At 37.0% G+C, this 18,561-nt stretch overlaps 3 protein-coding genes and 1 non-coding gene across 5 annotated transcripts in view; 3 read left to right on the top strand and 1 right to left on the bottom strand.

Annotated features, from left to right (window-relative positions):
* LOC133545305 (gastrula zinc finger protein XlCGF26.1-like) overlaps positions 1 to 18,561 on the top strand; it is a 371,250-nt gene that overhangs the window by 321,113 nt on the left and 31,576 nt on the right. The window lies entirely within an intron of this gene.
* LOC133545354 (zinc finger protein 33A-like) overlaps positions 1 to 18,561 on the bottom strand; it is a 333,514-nt gene that overhangs the window by 293,624 nt on the left and 21,329 nt on the right. The gene's annotated exons all lie outside the window — the stretch shown is intronic.
* On the top strand, positions 907 to 979 carry trnar-acg (transfer RNA arginine (anticodon ACG)). The gene has a single exon. It is a non-coding gene; the product is annotated as a tRNA-Arg (tRNA).
* LOC133545333 (oocyte zinc finger protein XlCOF8.4-like) lies at positions 5,832 to 17,796 on the top strand. 2 transcript variants are annotated; one of them, XM_061890812.1, is made up of 4 exons: positions 5,884 to 5,902; positions 6,168 to 6,259; positions 7,763 to 8,029; positions 13,755 to 17,796. In XM_061890812.1, exon 4 carries the CDS (start codon positions 13,805 to 13,807, stop codon positions 14,903 to 14,905), a length of 1,101 nt encoding a protein of 366 aa, XP_061746796.1. In that variant the 5' UTR covers positions 5,884 to 5,902; positions 6,168 to 6,259; positions 7,763 to 8,029; positions 13,755 to 13,804; the 3' UTR covers positions 14,906 to 17,796. The 2 variants fall into 2 exon arrangements, with proteins under 2 accessions (XP_061746795.1, XP_061746796.1); XM_061890811.1 differs by having other exon boundaries at positions 5,832 to 6,259.

The following is an 18,561-nucleotide window of genomic DNA, read 5'->3' on the forward strand; positions in this document are numbered from 1 at the left end:
ACCAACCAGGTACTCTGGCAAAATTTAAAATATCTATTTTATGTCGTTACAGTATTGGCCTTGATGCATCTAACACACTTAAAGCAAAAGATTAACCAAAACTTTTTCATACAGATACACTGTCTCACAATTTGTGTTTAAGGTATTGCGGTTAAACCTTCCGATGATCGCATTAACTCTCTCCCACCTGAGCTAAAGTGGATGTGAGGGATGTTTTGGGATTTCAGTTTTTCAGATGAAATAAAGGAAAAAACAATAACTGTTGAAAACTATTTGAATAAAGTATAGGTTACAAGGACTGCTGCAGTGGGGTAAAGGGATGTCTGTGGAGAGGTTAGCATAAACTGCCTGCACAGAGACTTGAACCCTCGACCTTCAGATTAAAAGTCTGAAGCTCTAACAACTGAGCTACCCAGGACCTGTTCAATACTGATTCGCCCAACATCTGAGAGAACAGCCATATTGTCAATCTCTGGTGAACGTGAATTAGTCAGCATGTTCAGTGACAAGCTGGGAACTGTCAAAGCTCAAGCTCGCCAATTGCTTGAACCCAAATCTCATTTTTGACAGTTAAACCAGTTTACATCATCAACAACAAAGAAGGTTTTGACCAAAAAAGAAGCTCCTCTCCCGAAGTTGCCAACTCTGAGCTGGATTTAACTTGGATGCTCCCCAGAATTTTGCCAGAAGCATTTTGCTTATTTTTTTAGTGGAGGTTAGCTCCAACAGGTAGAGCTGGTGAAGGCCCAGGCTGCAACAAATAGAAGGTCACTAGATTTTAAAGTCCAACATAAGCAGTCAGTAAAGCCCTGTTTTAGTAGTAAGCCTAATGTAAACTGTGTGTTCCTTTGGCGTAAGATGTTCACGATATACAAGCTGTACTATAGTAAAAGTACTTTACACATAGGGCTAGTGGCGCAATGGATAACGCGTCTGACTACGGATCAGAAGATTCTAGGTTCAACTCCTGGCTAGCTCATTGGTTTTCGTTAGTTGAACTGAAACAAAATTCAGTGTCTTTGTTTTACTTTTTTGCATTTAAAATAAATATTTACTCACTGGAACATGCATTTTTTAATTTAATTTTTTTTGTTAATAGTTAACAGCTGTAATTGTATAGTGGTTAGTACTCTGTGTTGTGGCCTTTCTTCAAGCTGTTTGATGATGATTTTTGAAAAAAGAGGTACCTTGTTCCCTCTGGTAAGTGGTTGAACAAGATGTGAAACCAACCAGCTACTCTGGCAAAATTAAAAATATCAATTTAATGTCATTACAGTATTGGCCTTGATGCATAATTTAATATGACTGATGTGTGCTTTGTGCTGTTACTTTAAACCTTGATAAAATTGCATTATAAGCTCAGTCGATCGATCAATGCGTTCTTTCTTTTCTTTCTTTCTTCAGTTTATTTCAAACATGAACATACTTACAACATAATACATCAGACAATTTCATATCATTTCACATTACATCATGTCCAAAAAGGAGTAGGAAGAAGCAAAGCTTATTTAATTCTACTCCTTTCCCACGTCAGAGCGTTTACAAATATATACATTCATTTACTGACCTTTTTTTTATATAGTAAAATAGTAAAATGACATCCGTGAATGGGTAATACAACAGCTTTTTACTAATTAAGTAATCAATTCAGTAAGTATTAGTATACTGAGATGAAGAATATCTTATTTCCAATAAGATTGAAAGTGTTTCTCATAATTCTTCTTCTTTGTACTTTGTAAGCACTATTAATTTGAACAACCTCTTAAACTGGATCATATCAGTACAATGTTTAACTTCTTTACTTAATCCATTCCATAATTTAATTCCAGATACTGATATGCGAAAGGTTCTAAGTGTTGTACGTGCAATCAAATGTTTTAAATTCAATTTTCCTCTGAGGTTATATTTCTCCTCTTTAGGTGGGAAGAATTGTTGTTCATTCTTTGGTAGCAAGTTATAGTTCGCTTTGTACATCATTTTAGCTGTTTGCAATTTTACCGAATCAGAGAACTTTAATATTTTTGAGTCAATAAATAAAGGGTTTATATGTTCTCTATATCCAACATAATGTATCAGTCTAATTGATCTTTTGTGTAACACGGTAAACGAGTGTAGCACACATTTGTTATTATTTTCCCATATTTCTGCACAATAACTCAGATATGGTAACACTAACGAGCAGGAGAGAATATGAAGTGATTTTTGGCACAGCACGTATTTTGCTTTATTCATTACTGAAATGTTTTTTTCCACCGTATGTTGTATATTTTGTATATAAGATTTCCAGTTCATTTTATCATCTATTAATTCTCCCAAAAATCTGGTTTCTTTTACCCTTTCAATGTCTACTTCTGTCTATTTGTATTTGTGTCTGATGCTCTTTTTGACTGTTACCAAATAGCATTGTTTTAGTTTTACTGAGATTCAAAGATAGTCTGTTTTTGTCAAACCATTTTTTTAATTTGTTCATTTCTTCTGTTATTATTTGTATTATCTTCTGTGTGTTCTCTCCTGAACAGAAAGCAGTTGTGTCATCTGCAAATAAAATTAACTTCAAGTCCTTTGTAACTTTACAAATGTCGTTTGTATAAAGATTACACAATCTTTATCCACAAATGTAAGTTTGTTAGAACCAAACCATCCTTCCACGAATAATTCAACCATTTTCTCTCACTTTTATAATACATAAAAGTCTGGAGACATACATATAAAACAATCACAACACAATCATCATATTACAAAAGAGATTAATAAATATTCAAATGGATTATAGAGACCCAACAAATAATTCATAAAGTCACACATTTTAAAATTGTATAAAAGACAACTGTTCAAATGATGTATAAAGTAAACAATAATATGCTTCCTGAAGTGGTCCAGAAGATGTTTCAAATGTGAACCAATCAATATGCCATCCATCCATCCATTCCTACCGCTTAGTCCCGTGGAGCGTTGGTACCTATCTCAGCTACAATCGGGTGAAAGGTGCGGTACACCCTGGACAAGTCGCCACCTAATCGCAGGGCCCAGTAAATATGTATATCATATAAAGGTGTTAATCTATGGGATTATTAACAATTACAAATACAAATATGTAACACTTCAACATTTTAAGCACCTATAAAAAACACTATTACGAATTAGTCTAAAATTGCATCATAAATAAATATATATATATAAACATATACACATAAATGTTTTTATTGTTTGTAAAATATGTCTTGTACTGTTTACTCTCACCGTTTCAGCAAAATTGTTCTATTCAATTTTTAATAACAGTACACAATGTTACATAATAATGTATGTACTTGATTGAAAGAAGCACTAATATAAAATATCTAATCTATAAATGTAGAAGCATGTTAAAAATATGGTTTCACAAACAACGTCACACATGTTATATGTGCTGATGTTGCTAGAAAGTCAAAATTAAAGTCTTTACAGTTTATTTCAAATCCTGCAGTTTCATTTGCTGCTGCTGTTCTCACCAGCACACTTGTGTTTCTTACACTGGTATTTATAAGAGAATCTTTCACCACACACACTGCAACTCAACACTTTCTCTCCTGGGTGTCTTCTCATGTGTACTACAAGTGTTGATTGTTGACAAAAGCTTCTGTTGCAGATTGAACATGAATGTGATTTTTCACCAGTGTGTGTTCTTGTGTGCGTTTTAAAATTTTGAATTTCTGCAAAACCTTTACCACAGACTGAACAGGAAAAAGGTTTTTCACCAGAGTGTGTTCTCATGTGCACTTTCATAGATTCCTTCCTTGGAAAAGATGAGCCACAGATTGAACAGATAAAAGGTTTTTCACCAGTGTGTAACATTGTGTGTTTTTTCAAACTCTGATTGTGTGTAAAACTTTTACCACATATCAAACAGGTAAAATGTTTTTTTCCAGTGTGTATTGGCATGTGTTCGTTTAACACATTTTTTTTTGTAAAACCTTTACCACAGAATGAACAAGAAAAATATTTTTCTCCTGTGTGTGTTCTCATGTGTACTTTTAAACTCTGGCTGTTAGTATAACATTTACCACATTCTGAGCAGGAAAACGGTTTTTCTCCAGATTTGCGGTAGATATTTCTGCCAACAGCTGAACCCAGCGCTTCTATTGGGCTTGGTGACAACATCGCAGCTTTCCTCTTCTTTTTGTTGGGTGCCAATTGTAAGGTTCTTTACTCACAAGTACCACAGATGCACGCTGGAAACCAGTGGGTCAGGTTTGACAGGTTTTAATATCACACATTGTTTGCAAAATCACTCTCTGATTATTGACTTTTCAGTCTCTCCAACAACCGCGCTCCTCCTCTGCTGCCCGATTAATGTTAAAAAGACGACAGATGATTGGATTAACGCGTACCACCTGCGACATCTAATCACCTGCCAGCTGCGTATCGCCATCCCGCTGTTAGAATAATTATGTATATATTATCACACTAACTTTAGAATGCTTAAAGTTTGTTACTGTACTTATTAGCTATTGTGCTCAAGTTAGACTTTTTTTCTAATCTATGCAAGGACAAAGCTTCTTGTCTGAGCGGTGGCCTCAGCCACATGATGTTATCATAGTTTTGGCTCACTGACAGCCAAGGACTTCGGAGACTTCGGCATGGATGGGATGACAGCACGCAGACGAGACAGAGACTTCAAGGATCTCAACGAAGATAAGATGACAACCCGCGGACGAACTCGGCGACAAGGCAAAATCACATTCCGTCACGTACTATGCGTCCTGGTCCTGCTTTGCATAATATATGTGACCACTCCTTTTAGAGGCAGCTTCAGTGATGTTGACTATGGAACTCTGAATAAAAAGGAGAACTCAGCAACTGGACCTTAGAGCGTAGGGCGAGACTGTGACTAAGTGTGCAGTGCCCGCGTTCTCCCCATGAGCCCTATTTAACTCTGTGTCTGCTTGATTCCTTGCTTCTTGTCTGATTAATAGATGTCACCAGTGTTTGAACCTGACACCCGCCCATGCCACGCCCCCGTCTGAGGGTGCGCTGTCTCCAGCCACCCAGACGGGGTCACTGATCTTCGAACCTGCAGTGTGCTAATCACAACCTCCCTCCACAATATATATAAATAAATATGATTCACTTCACTTGACTATATATATATATATATATATATATATATATATATATAAATATATATATATACATATATATGTATATATGTATATATATATATATATATAAATATGCAAATATATATATATGCATATATATGTATATGTATATATATATGTATATGTGTATATATATATACATATATATATGCATATATATATATGCATATATATATATATATACATATATATATATATGCATATATATATATGCATATATATATATATATATTTGCATAGATTAATAGATATAATGTATATATAATGCCAAAGGAAATTTAAAAATAACATGAAAACCTTTCACATTCTAAAATACATTATAAAAACGGAATAAATAAATATAAAAACAATTTTTTCTTCTCTTATGTTATTCCATCCATCCATCATCTTCCGCTTATCCGAGGTCGGGTCGCGGGGGCAGCAGCCTAAGCAGGGAAGCCCAGACTTCCCTCTCTCCAGCCACTTCGTCTATTATTGTCGTTTCAAAACATTGATAAATAATTTAATATTTTTATGAAAATAAGCTGTATGTGTTTCTTTTGAAAATTTGAAATGGACAAGCATAATTTTATTTTCAGAATAATTAAATAATATATAATAAAATAGTTTTACCGTCTGGTTGTACTTATTTCTCTCGCGAGATCTGGAAAAGAGCTGGTTACTTTTTTCTCTCGCGAGATCTGACAACACTGCGCGCGAACCAAACACGGCGAGGATAAAGCAAGATGGCGTCTGACGGCGAAGACGTTATTGCAGTCGTCACAGTTGAGTGTTCTTAATCTGTGCCTCCATATACACATATATGTCCTTGATTAGACTCTAGTAAATAGAGTAAACATCGTTAATAACTGTTTGCATCTGCTTATATTAGTCTGAGCGCACTTTGAAGCATCTCGGGCTAGCTTAGTCTGCTAGTTAGCTTAGCTTGTTAGCTGCTAACAAAGAGAGGCGGAAGTGATCAAAACACATCGCTAAGCAGAGATCAAATGTGAGTGAAAAGTGTTGTGATTGTGTGAAAATGTGCGAAAGATCGACAGCAAAGTATGAGGAGGAACTTTGTCCAACAAAAGAGAAGAAGGAGCGACAACAACAAAAACATCAACTCGTGTTACACAGAACAGGTTTGTTTACTTCTTACTCTCACATCTTTACTAACTTTATATTTCAGTATTAACACTATTCTTGAATAGATTGTCTATAGGAAGATGAATTGTCATGTGAGGATTATGTACTGATTGTTTTACATTGTTCATAAAAACGAGACAGTTTCAGACACACAATATTTATGAGAGGTTGAAGTTCCTCTCAGTTTGTAACAATGTGTATCAACATGTTTACACAAAACTCACACAGTCACCGGGGGAATATTCCAGAGAGCAGGTTAAGTGCAAAGTCCTGAGTATGTAAAGCTCGAGAGTTTTTTTACCTCCAAAAATAAGAGCAGTAAGACAAAGTCAGAGTCAGTTACCATGGTAACTGACGCTGTAAACCTAGCCTGCTAGCTGGCAGGTTTGACAAGTTATATATGTGTGCAAAAGCTATGCTGACCTGTTATTTCCTTCATATTGGTGCAGCCATTAACCTACTACAACAACTACTACATCGACCTACTCAGTGGCCTAGTGGTTAGAGTGTCCCCCCTGAGATCGGTAGGTTGTGAGTTCAAACCCCGGCCGAGTCATACCAAAGACTATAAAAACGGGACCCATCACCTCCCTCACCTTAAAAAGGATTCCTGGGCGTGGCCACCGCTGCTTCTCACTATTCCCCTCACCTCCCAGTGGGGTATCAAGGGTGATGGGTCAAATGCAGACAATAATCACGCCACACCTAGTGTGTGTGTGACAATCATAGGTACTTTAACTTTTTAACGATTGTCGAAAAAAACAAAGGCTGATCTAAAGATGACATCGTGATCTCATACCATCTCAAACCAATTGACCGTTTATTATTAAGTGATGTACTGTATTTTTACCTTTGGGGGAATGCTCGAATTATTCACTATTATACAATAATCTAATCTTAAGAGAGAGTGATCGTAGGCGGCTTATACAGTTTAACAATTTACTATACAAATAAACATACAATAACCAGACAATTATACATCAATCACTCTTCCCCACTCACACGCTACCTCCCCAATAGAACAACCCGCACTAAACCAATCACACAACACACACACACACAGTCCAACATGGGCCCTTTGGCTGGGCCAGAAGATTGTCAGTTGTGGTCCTGATGAACCGTAGCAAACGTAACCATAGCAACGGTTAAACAACCTGAAGATACACATTTCAGCTTTCCCATACGACGCGTATTAAATAGAAATAAGTAATAATAATAATAACAATAATCCTATAACAGGAATTATCTCCTGACTATAGAACTTAAAGAAACAATTACACATATTTGCAAACCTTCAGAACAAGTGAAGTGTGTTATCGTCGCTTAAATTGGTCTTTAACCAAGCACCACTATGTCTTATCCAGTTACTCAATTAATCAGAAACATTTCCTGTAGAACACTTGTTTAATAACATTTTCAATAGCCACAGCCCATTATTTCATGTACGATTTAATATTTAGCATGTACGAGTTAAAATATGTTTTGTTTGTGTCCTGTAGACATCAATCAGCTGATTGAAAACCAAGAAGAATGTCTCCCTCATCTGCAGGGGGACAGTTTCACTTTAGAGAATCCGCAGCCCTCACATTTTAAAGGGGACAAGGAGTATCCACAGCCCCCTTATTTTAAAGAGGAAGAGGAGGGAGAGTGTCCTGTAGGGCAGGAGGAGGCTGATCTCAGCAAGTTTCCACTGACTGTTGTCTCTGTGAAGACTGAAGAGCATGAAGACAAACCACCTGAGTCCTCACAGCTGCATCACAGTCCAAGTAAGCACAACATCCACATATCATCTAATACAATGTTTGTGACACATGTTCATCCGGGGGCCACATGTATGACTAAAGATGGAGATATATTTGCTTTTAACACCACCATTTAAAAATTAATGCTCATCAATTATCAACAGTGTAATTGCTGGGGTGTAACCATGTGACCTAGAGGCCGTCCTCCTAACCTCACGTGGTCAAATGAAGGCAAACATTCAATATGGCTACTGTTTATTTACCTTTAGCTGCACATATGTCAGCATATTTCAAAGGTTTAGTGGTGAAGACAAGACATGTACACCAAACACCATTTTTTTTAGGAAAGGTTCCTAATTATGTCGTCCATGAGGACCGTGAAGATTCTGGAGTAACGATACAACTACTTGCATTTTTAATTCCAGCTGACTGACGTAACTATGACACGTTGTCACCAGAGGTGGGTAGTAACGCGCTCCATTTACTCCGTTACATCTACTTGAGTAACTTTTGGGATAAATTGTACTTCTAAAAGAGGTTTTAATGCAACATACTTTTACTTGAGTAGATTTATAGAGAAGTGCTACTTTTACTCCGCTCCATTTATCTACATTCAGCTCGTTACTCGCTACTTTTTTTTCAAGCGATCTGTTAATGTTTGTTTTGGTTTTTCAAAGTAAGATCTACGCATGCCTGCGTTTCACCAATCAAATGCAGTCACTGGTGACGTTGGACCAATCAAACAGAGCCAGGCGGTCACATGACCGTGATACGTAAAACCCGACTTAAACAAGTTGAAAACTTATTGGGGTGTTACCATTTTGTGGTCAATTGTACTGAATGTGTACTGTACTGTACAATCTACTAATAAAAGTTTCAATCAATCAATCAAAAGTGTAAAGGAAAAAAGACACTTTTTATTTCAGCCGTACTTCCAGTCAAAAGCCTTAAGATTGATCGCACAGTTCCTGTCTTCACAATAAAAGTGCCGCTCCATCGCGCCTGCACTATCAAAATAAGAGTCTCCGAAAGCCAGCGCAAACAAGCTAACAAGCAGTTTGCTGCCAATGTATTTCTTGTAAAGTGTATAAATACAAATATGGAAGCTGGACAAATAAGATGCGAAAAACCAACGAGTTTCATGTGGTATTAGACGGAAAAGAGGAACTTTTTTTCTCCTCCATTTGAAAACGAGGACCTTATCAGCACTACTGTCTGATTCCAATCAATGTTAGTCACCAGAATCAGGTAATACACCAACTTATATTCTTGTCTCCATGAAAGATATGAATTTATATGTTAAACATGCATGTATATTTGTTAAAACACCTTTAACATGTGAACAAAAACGGCAAAATAAATAAATATAAATTATATACTGTGTATATAAATGTATGTATGTATGTATGTATATATATATATATATATGATATGTGTATGTATGTATATGTATATATGAGGTAGATCACCTCGTCATTTATTAAGTAATTGATTAACGTTGAAAAACACTTTGGGGTGTTACCATTTAGTGGTCAATTGTACGGAATATGTACTGTACTGTGCAATCTACTAATACAAGTTTCAATCAATCAATCAATCAATGCCTACTGAGCCTATGGTGCTGTTAAGTTATTGTGGCTCAATGTGCCTTATTTTTTATTTTATTTTAATGTACTATTATTTAATATATATTATTGTTTTAGTTGCTTAAGAGATATTCCTGGCTCTGAATTTGCTCGTTGCTAATTTTATGTTTGTGTGTATTATTTGTTGCCGTAATCATTAAACAAACAGGTTACTCATCAGTTACTCAGTACTTGAGTAGTTTTTTCACAACTTACTTTTTACTTTTACTCAAGTAAATATTTGGGTGACAGTACTCTTACTTGACTACAATTTCTGGCTACTCTACCCACCTCTGGTTGTCACATTGAGTTCAGCTGCCGCTGCTACACATTACAATCAGCTTTGAATAATGACAAATAAGGAAGCAACAAAAGTTTGATGTGTGTGTTATTGACAAGAAGATGACATAACTGCATTTCACCTTGCACTGCACACATAGTTGACTTCTATAAGACTACAAATAAACCGATGTTGATAAAAGACTTCCCTGCTCTGAGATGTTACAGAACATCATGTTGGGGGTGTTCAACCTCTTGTACTAATAGGAATGCCTTTAAGCCGCCCTCGATATGTAGAAATATCTTGGCTTTACCCTAACACCTTTTCTTGATCAAACACTCTGAAAAACGTCTTGTAGTCCAGTGGTCCCCAACCACCGGGCCGTGTTCCGAATGGTACCGGGCCGTGGCCTGATTGGTACCGGGCCGTGGCCCGATTGGTACCGGGCCGCAGAAGAATTTTTTATAAAAAAATAAATAAAAATAAAATAAAAAAATAAAAAAAATTGTTTTATTTTTTTTATTAAATCAACATAAAAAACACAATATACACTTACAAATAGTGCACCAACCACAAAACACTCCCTTTTTCATGACAAAAACGTCCCTTTTTCATGACAAAGAAGAAAAAAAGAAAAAAGGAAAAAAAAGGACACGCCCCCGGGCCACGGGACAAATTATTAAGCGTTGACCGGTCCGCGGATACAAAAAGGTTGGGGACCACTGTTCTAGTCCACAGGTTTATTGGCCGTAAAAAGGGTAAAACTGAAAGCATACAAGCAGAAAGGATGCTTACAATACAGACATGCACACAGCCACTTACACACACAAGCATGCTACAATAAAACATGAATTATGCGGTGTGTTGAACTTAAATAGATAAATAAACGCCACAAAAGATGTAATCTAAGTTCTCTACAGCAAACTAGCTTACTATGCTAACATTCACTTCACTGTATGAATTACGAAAATTATCATGTCTGACTTTTGGCCATAAAACGTCCCAAATTACATAACAGCCAACAAATGATACGGCTCAATCAAATATTAACAGACTACTCAACGATACATACCGATGATACTTTGTTTGGCATGAGATTCGAGCAGATGAACACGTTTGCAATCGTCACCGAACTAGCATAAAGTAGACTCAAAGGAACTCCTTGTTGTCTCCTGTTAACATGGACATTACTGTAAACTAGGCAATGCTGCCTCCCGCTGTCTAAAGGAGGAAGTGCACCTCACTCTTGAATTCCAAAGTGAACTAAAACACTGGTTTTACATATACTATCTATAAATTCAATACACAAGACAAAACAGCCTTTTTTACTTCCACAAATTACATGTAGTACCGATAAATACTGGTATCGATAAGGAATATCGATTAGGGTATTATATTGATAAATTCTTAACGATTTATTTCCATACTGAAGATACAAGCCAGATATCTTAACAAAATAATTTCAACGTTTATTTGAATTTAATTTTGGGGACGGCGTGGCGGAGTTGGGAGAGTGGCCGTGCCAGCAACCTGAGGGTTCCAGGTTCCATCCCAGCTTCTGCCATCCTAGTCACTGCCATTGTGTCGTTGGGCAAAACACTTTACCTACCTGCTCCCAGTGCCACCCACATTGGTTTAAATGTAACTTAGGTATTGGGTTTCACTATTGAAAGTGCTTTGAGTCACTAGAGAAAAGCGCTATATAAATATAATTCACTTTACTTCACATGATATGTTGTTGTTCTATTTTTTATAACTTCAAGTGGAACTGCACTTTTTGGAATCATTCACAGTCCCTATGTAAGTTAAAGTTAAGGTCCCAACGGTAGTCACACACTAGGTGTGGTGATATTATGCTCTGCATTCGACCCATCCCCAAGTTCACCCCCTGGGAGGTGAGGGCAGCGGAGGCCGCACTCGGGAATCATTTGGTGATTTAACCCCCAACCCTTGATGCTGAGTACCAAGCAAGGAGGCAATGAGTCCCGTTTTTATAGTCTTTGGTATCACTCGGCCAGGGTTTAAACTCACGACTTTCCAGTCTCAGGGCAGACACTCTAACCGCAAGGCAACTGAGAAGCTCAATGGTTAATGCATCCTCAATAGAAAATAAACCTTTGCAAAAGTTAGCTAACAATTAAGTCATTGGTAGCCGCTCTATTCTGCCTATAAAGTGCTTTAAATAACATCCTAAAACCCCCTTCAACATTTTAAATACACACTGTAAGTATATATGTAATGTAGTAACATTCTTAATAACATGTCATTTTTACATATCTTGCTCATTTTAAGCATACAATGTCTGCTCTCCCTGGGATGCCGACTGATGGGATGTTCATATATTCCCGTTTAGATGAAGAATTAATGATCACAAAGGATTAAAAAGGGTGGGTGCGAAAGGGCGTATTTTTGTGTCTTTCTTGCCATCTCCAGGTCTAAGTTGGATGTCAAAGTTGACCAAGTTCTCGGTTTATGTCGACAACCCTCTACTAAATAAGTGAGAAGCATGATTTATAATCTAGAATTAGCTTTCACCATCTTAGAGGCGAGAAAGCAGTTCAGTATGTTAATATAGCAGCATAAGCTAGTTACTTCTGTGATCAATGCGCCGCTAAAAGTAGGTACTTAACGTTAGCGCTTATAATAACTATATCACTAATACTTGGTTAATATTCAGGTCACAAAATGTAAATGGAGTATTGTTGGCAGTTTTTGGATGTTTTTTTGGAGGACTTAGTGAGTCTAATAGAGGAGCTCCCATTGACTCTAATGTTAGCTGACTTTTGCTCATGTTTATTTACTAAATTAAATTCATAAAAATTAAAAACATGTGTCTTAAATAAGGATTGTGAATGACAGGCGACATTTTAAAAAAGTGCAGTTTCCTTTGAATTTGTCGGATAAGTAAACAACCCTTCGAAAAAAAGAGGAAAAACAATTGAGGTTGTTTATAGATATTATCCACTATGAAGTTACAGTAAAACTAAGCACTTAAGGGAAAGTACAATTATATACACATGATGTACACAAATGTGTAAGAATCATGTTAACCACCAAAATATTATTTCGTTCTTCTAAAGCCAATATCCAGTATCCTTTGGTGAGCTGACCGTATCGCCACACTCTTAGTTAAAAGCACACCATCCCCCTGACATGACGCTTCCACGTGATGTAGAACAGTAGTACAACATTTTAAACATACACATCTGAAGAATATTAGAAAATAAAAAAATTTGGTTGGCCAAACAAAACGACTCGACGAACCAATGTTTGGTATGGGCGATATGACCTAAAATCTGTATCCTAATCACAATATATGTCACGGTATATCATTTGGTATATGATTGATAATAGAATAATTTCAAAACTGGTTACAAAAGCTCCCAATTTGGCAGCTGACATATGCAGTAACATATTGTGTCGTTTCGAATTGTATCATTTTGTTGAAACAATTATTAATAATGTACTTGTTTATTTACTGTTAATATCTGGTTACTTTCTTTAAGAAAATAATACTGGAAATTATGTAATATTTTACTGCATATTTCAGTAACTGAATTCGGAGCCTGTGTAACCTGTTTTAAAAAGGTTCTATTAGTAATTATATTTAAAATAATGTATCGCAAAATCAATTATAAACCATATTGTTCATCCATAGTAAAAAGTCCTGTCATCCTAGTTTTTTTTTTTTTTTCCTGTGAATAATGTTGTAAAGAGCAGCGTGTTTGTGCGTCACTGAGATTTAAAGGCAGTTCATACGATAACTTGTTATTTCGAAGTACATGTAAAAGTACTGAATGCATTGTGTTTTTCTAAAACGTGTTTGTCTTCTTGTGTCCTGCAGATGTCTGTGAAGAACATCTTCTCCCTGAGCAACAGAAGTGGAATTTCAGGATGGAGCCACAGCCCTCCCACATTAAAAAAGAAGAGGAACACCCACTGATCCCCCATTTTAAAGAGGAAGAAGATGACCCACAGACCACTGACATCAAAGAGGAAGAGGAGGACCCACTGAGCCCCCATTTAAAAAAAGAAGTGGAGGACCCACTGACACCCCATTTTAAAAAGGAAGCAGTTTATCAACTGAGTCCTCACATTAAAGAGGAAGAGAAGGACCCACTGACCCCTCACATTAAAGAGGAAAAGGAAAAACACCGTATCAGTCAGGAGGGAGAACATCTTGATTGGTTGAAAGAGTTCCCAGTCATTGGTGTCCCTGTGAAGAGGGAAGGTGATGAGGTCAAAGGTGAAAGTGAGGAGAAGGGAGGGGGGGAGCCTCCAAGCAGCAGCTCAACACAACACATGACAACAGAAGCTGATGGAGACCACTGTGGAGGATCACAAGCAGACAAGCTCTTAGCTCCACTATCAGATAGTGAGGACAAAATGTCACACTCTCCTGACACTGATGATGAAGACTCTAAAGATGATAAGACATGTCACACTGACAACACTCATTTTACATGTTCTCTCTGTGACGAAACTTTTAAATACCATAGTGATCTGAAAACACACATGAGAACACACACTGCAGAAAAAGCCTTTCCATGCGCAATCTGTGGTAAAGGTTTTACTCGAAGGCACTATTTGAAAACACACATGAGAATACACTTTGGAGAAAAACCTTTTTCATGTTCAATGTGCGGTAAATATTTTACACATAAGTCAAATCTGAAAGTACACATGAGAACACACACTGGAGAAAAACCTTTTTCCTGCTCAGAATGTGGTAAAAGTTTTGTACTAAATCATAGTCTAAAAGTGCATGTGAGAGCACACACTGGAGAAAAACCTTTTTCATGTTCAATCTGCGGTAAAGATTTTACTCAAAAGCCCAATTTCAAAGCACACATGAAATTACACACTGGAGAAAAAAAGTTTTCATGTTCAATCTGCGGTAAAGATTTTACTCGAAGAGACCATTTCAAAACACATATGAGGATACACACTGGAGAAAAAAATTTACCTGCTCAGAATGTGGTAAAAGATTTGTAATAAATCAAAGTTTAAAAGTACACACAAGAACACAAACTGGTGAAAAACCTTTTATATGTTCAGTATGTGGTAAAAATTAAATCGAAAGACAGCAATTAAAATCACACATGAGAACACACTGGTGAAAAAACAATCTCCTGTTCGAGCTGCAACAAAAGCTTTTTTCAACTAGACACTCTTACAGTTCACATGAGAAGACACACAGGAGAAAGTGTTGAGTTGCAGTGTGTGGTGAAAGATTCTCTTCTAAGTACCAGTGTAAGAAACACAAGTGTGCTGGTGAGAACAGCAGCAGCAAATGAAACTGCAAGATTTGAAATAAACTGTCAAAACTTGAACTTTGACTTTCTAACAACATCAGCAGATATAACATGTGTGACATCATTGTTGTGTGTGTAACACAATCTTGTTAATATGATTCTAACATTTATAGATTAGACACTTCAGATTAGTGCTTTTATTTCAGTCAAGTACATGAGTTAATTTACACATTCGTGTACTTTAAAATAAACAGAACAATTTGAAAAATTGAGAATAAACAGTACATAAAATATGTTACATACAATAAACATTTTGTGTAGATATTCATAATTCACTTTTGTACTTATTCATTATAGGGTTTTTTTATATGTTTTTTAAAACAATGAAGTGTTACATATTTTATTTTCTAATTTGAAATGATTCCATAGATGAAGTCCTTTATATGATATACAAACCACGTTTCCATATGAGTTGGGGAACTGTGTTAGATGTAAATATAAACGGAATACAGTGACTGGCAAAATCTTTTCAACCCATATTCAGTTGAATGCACTACAATGACAAGATATTTGGTGTTCAAACTCATAAACTTTATTTTTTTTTTTGCAAATAATAATTAACTTTGAATTTCATGGCTGCAACAACTGCCAAGGTAGTTGGGAAAGGGCATGTGTCAGGTTCAAACACTGGTGACATCTATTAATCAGACAAGAACCAAGGAACCAAGCAGACACGGAGTTAAATAGAGCTCATGAGGAGACATGTGTTTTGGGCTGTACTCTAGTTACAGATCCGAAACAACGTTCTAAAGCACAGCCCGCGTGCCTCCTGTATTTATTAAGGAAATCCCTATTACATCATTATGACTAAGGGAAAAGGGGGAGTGGACTCGACAAGATATGATAATACAAAATTGCAAATATGTTGATACTTGGTGCTATCGCCCAGTCTGTTCTTGTGCTGGTCCCAGAACACAAAGTTTGGCCTTGGCAGTCAGCAGGCGGTATCTGAACAGAACACTCATGGAAAATAAAGGCAAGCAATCTCTCAGATTGCTAGCTCTGCACAAATACAGAAGAAACCCTTCAACACAAATTGACAATACTTTATAGTAACGGCCCTTAAGCATATAGTTATGATGATAATATATACATAATTATTCTAACAGCATGTTCACCACTGTGTTACATCACCTTTTCTTTTAACAACACTCAATATGTTTGGGAACTGAGGAAACTAAATTTGAAGCTTTGAAAGTGGAATTCTTTCCCATTCTTGTTATATGTAGAGCTTTAGTCGTTCAACAGTCCAGGGTCTCCGCTGTCGTATTTTATGCTTCACAATGTGCCACACATTTTCGATGGGAGACTGGTCTGGACTGCAGGTAGGCCACTCTAGTACCCGCACTTTTTTACTACGAAGCGACACTATTGTAACACGTAGCTTGGCATTTTCTTGCTGAAATGAGCAGGGGCGTCCATGATAACGTTGCTTGGACGGCAACGTATGTTGCTCCAAAACCTGTATGTACCTTTCAGCACTAATGGTGCCTTCACAGATGTGTAAGTCTTTGCGCCTAGAAAAATCCAGATGGTTATTTTCCTCTTTGATCCGGAGGGTACAATGTCCACAGTTTCCCCCAAAAAACTGAAATGTGGACTCGTCAGACCACAGAACACTTTTCCACTTTGCATCAGTCCATCTTAGATGAGCTTAGGCCCCACGAAGCCGGCGGCGTTTCTGGGTGTTTTTGATAAATGGCTTTCGCTTTGCATAGTAGAGCTTTAACTTGCACTTACAGATGTAGCGACCAACTATATTTAGTGACAGTGGTTTTCTGAAGTGTTCCTGAGCCCATGTGGTGAGATCCTTTCGAGATTGATGTCGGTTTTTGATACAATGCCGTCTGAGGGATCGACGGTCACGGTCACGTGGAGTGATTTCTCCTGATTCTCTGACCCTTTTGATGATATTATGGACTGTAGATGTTGAAATTCTTAAATTTCTTGCAATTGCACTTTGAGAAAGGTTGTTCTTAAACGGTTTGACTATTTGTTCACGCAGTTGTGGACAAAGGGGTGGCCCTCGACCCATCCTTGTTTGTGAATTACTTAACATTTCATGGAAGCTGCTTTTATACCCAATCATGGCACCCACTTGTTTCCAATTAGCTTGCACACCTGTGGGATGTTCCAAATAAGTGTTTGATGAGCATTCCTCAACTTTATCAGTATTTATTGCCACCTTTCCCAACTTCTTAGTCGCATGTTGCTGGCATCAAATTCTAAAGTTAATGATTATTTGCAAAAAAATTTAAATGTTTATCAGTTTGAACATCAAATATGTTGTCTTTGTAGCATATTCAACTGAATATGGGTTGAAAATGATTTGCAAATCTATTTCCCAACTCATATGGAAACGGGATTTGTACATCATTTGAACAGTTGTGTTTTATACAAGGTCATTTACTTTTAAAATGTGTGACTTTATGAATCATTTGTTGGGTCTCTAGAATCCATTCTACCAATTATCTTGATTACTCTCTTTTGTAATATGAATATTATTTTGTGATTGTTTTATATGTATGTCCCCACATCATTATGCAATAAACAATGTATGCTTCAACTCAGTGACGTGCGGTGAGGTTTATTGCTGGTGAGGCACTGACGTAATCAGAATCAGATTTACAAATATACACTATGCGCTCTGCGCAGATTATTTGCCATTTGATTGGCAGCAGTTTACGGGTTATGTTTCATTTCTGCATTGTTTACACATACAAACTGCCGCCCAGAAAATGTGCATTTCATTAAAAACGAAACAAATATAATGTTATCGCCGTCTTACCTTATAAATGAAGTCCATGCTCCGGTCTTTCTGGATACAAATAGCCGTCACTTTCTGGTAAAAGTCCTCCTTCACTTCCTTCAGTTTTAAAAGTCTTATAAGAGTTCAACATAGTTGCCGCGATTAGCAGAGCTCCTACTCTCATCATTTCCACGAAATGTGAGCTGCTCTTTGGCGAGGAAGCAGGTCGCATTGATGACATCTTTTAAAATCTCCCGGTTCTCTTTTACCTGAGCATCGTGGACACTGATGTTGAGTCGCCGCTGTTCATCCAAAGCCAAGTCTATCCTCCTCATCCCAAACGTTTTTGGCACAATCTAGCTTTGAATATGGACGGCCGACCGCTCATGTTTGGTGAGGCTTCTTTGCAATTTCTTTAGGTCACAAAATCCCATTTGAGTCCACACAGTTCCACAGGTTGAAAAAAGAAGACAAGGAAAGCAAAAAAAGGTGGTTTCTTGCAGAACATCCACAAAGCCAGTCTTTTCACGTATACCACTCCATTTGGAAAGAGCGAGTAACTTTCTGTCCTGCTGATTGAAACAAAC

This window comes from Nerophis ophidion, linkage group LG28 (genome assembly GCF_033978795.1).
Source record: "Nerophis ophidion isolate RoL-2023_Sa linkage group LG28, RoL_Noph_v1.0, whole genome shotgun sequence".
In the NCBI taxonomy this organism is placed as follows: domain Eukaryota; kingdom Metazoa; phylum Chordata; class Actinopteri; order Syngnathiformes; family Syngnathidae; genus Nerophis; species Nerophis ophidion.

Bases quoted from the DNA above. Each gene is read 5' to 3' on its own strand.
- LOC133545333 (XM_061890811.1), top strand. From the start codon at position 6,157: ATGTGCGAAAGATCGACAGCAAAGTATGAGGAGGAACTTTGTCCAACA. The intron at 6,260-7,762 runs GTTTGTTTACTT...TGTGTCCTGTAG, and splicing joins ACTCGTGTTACACAGAACAG to ACATCAATCAGCTGATTGAA. The intron at 8,030-13,754 runs GTAAGCACAACA...TGTGTCCTGCAG, and splicing joins ACAGCTGCATCACAGTCCAA to ATGTCTGTGAAGAACATCTT.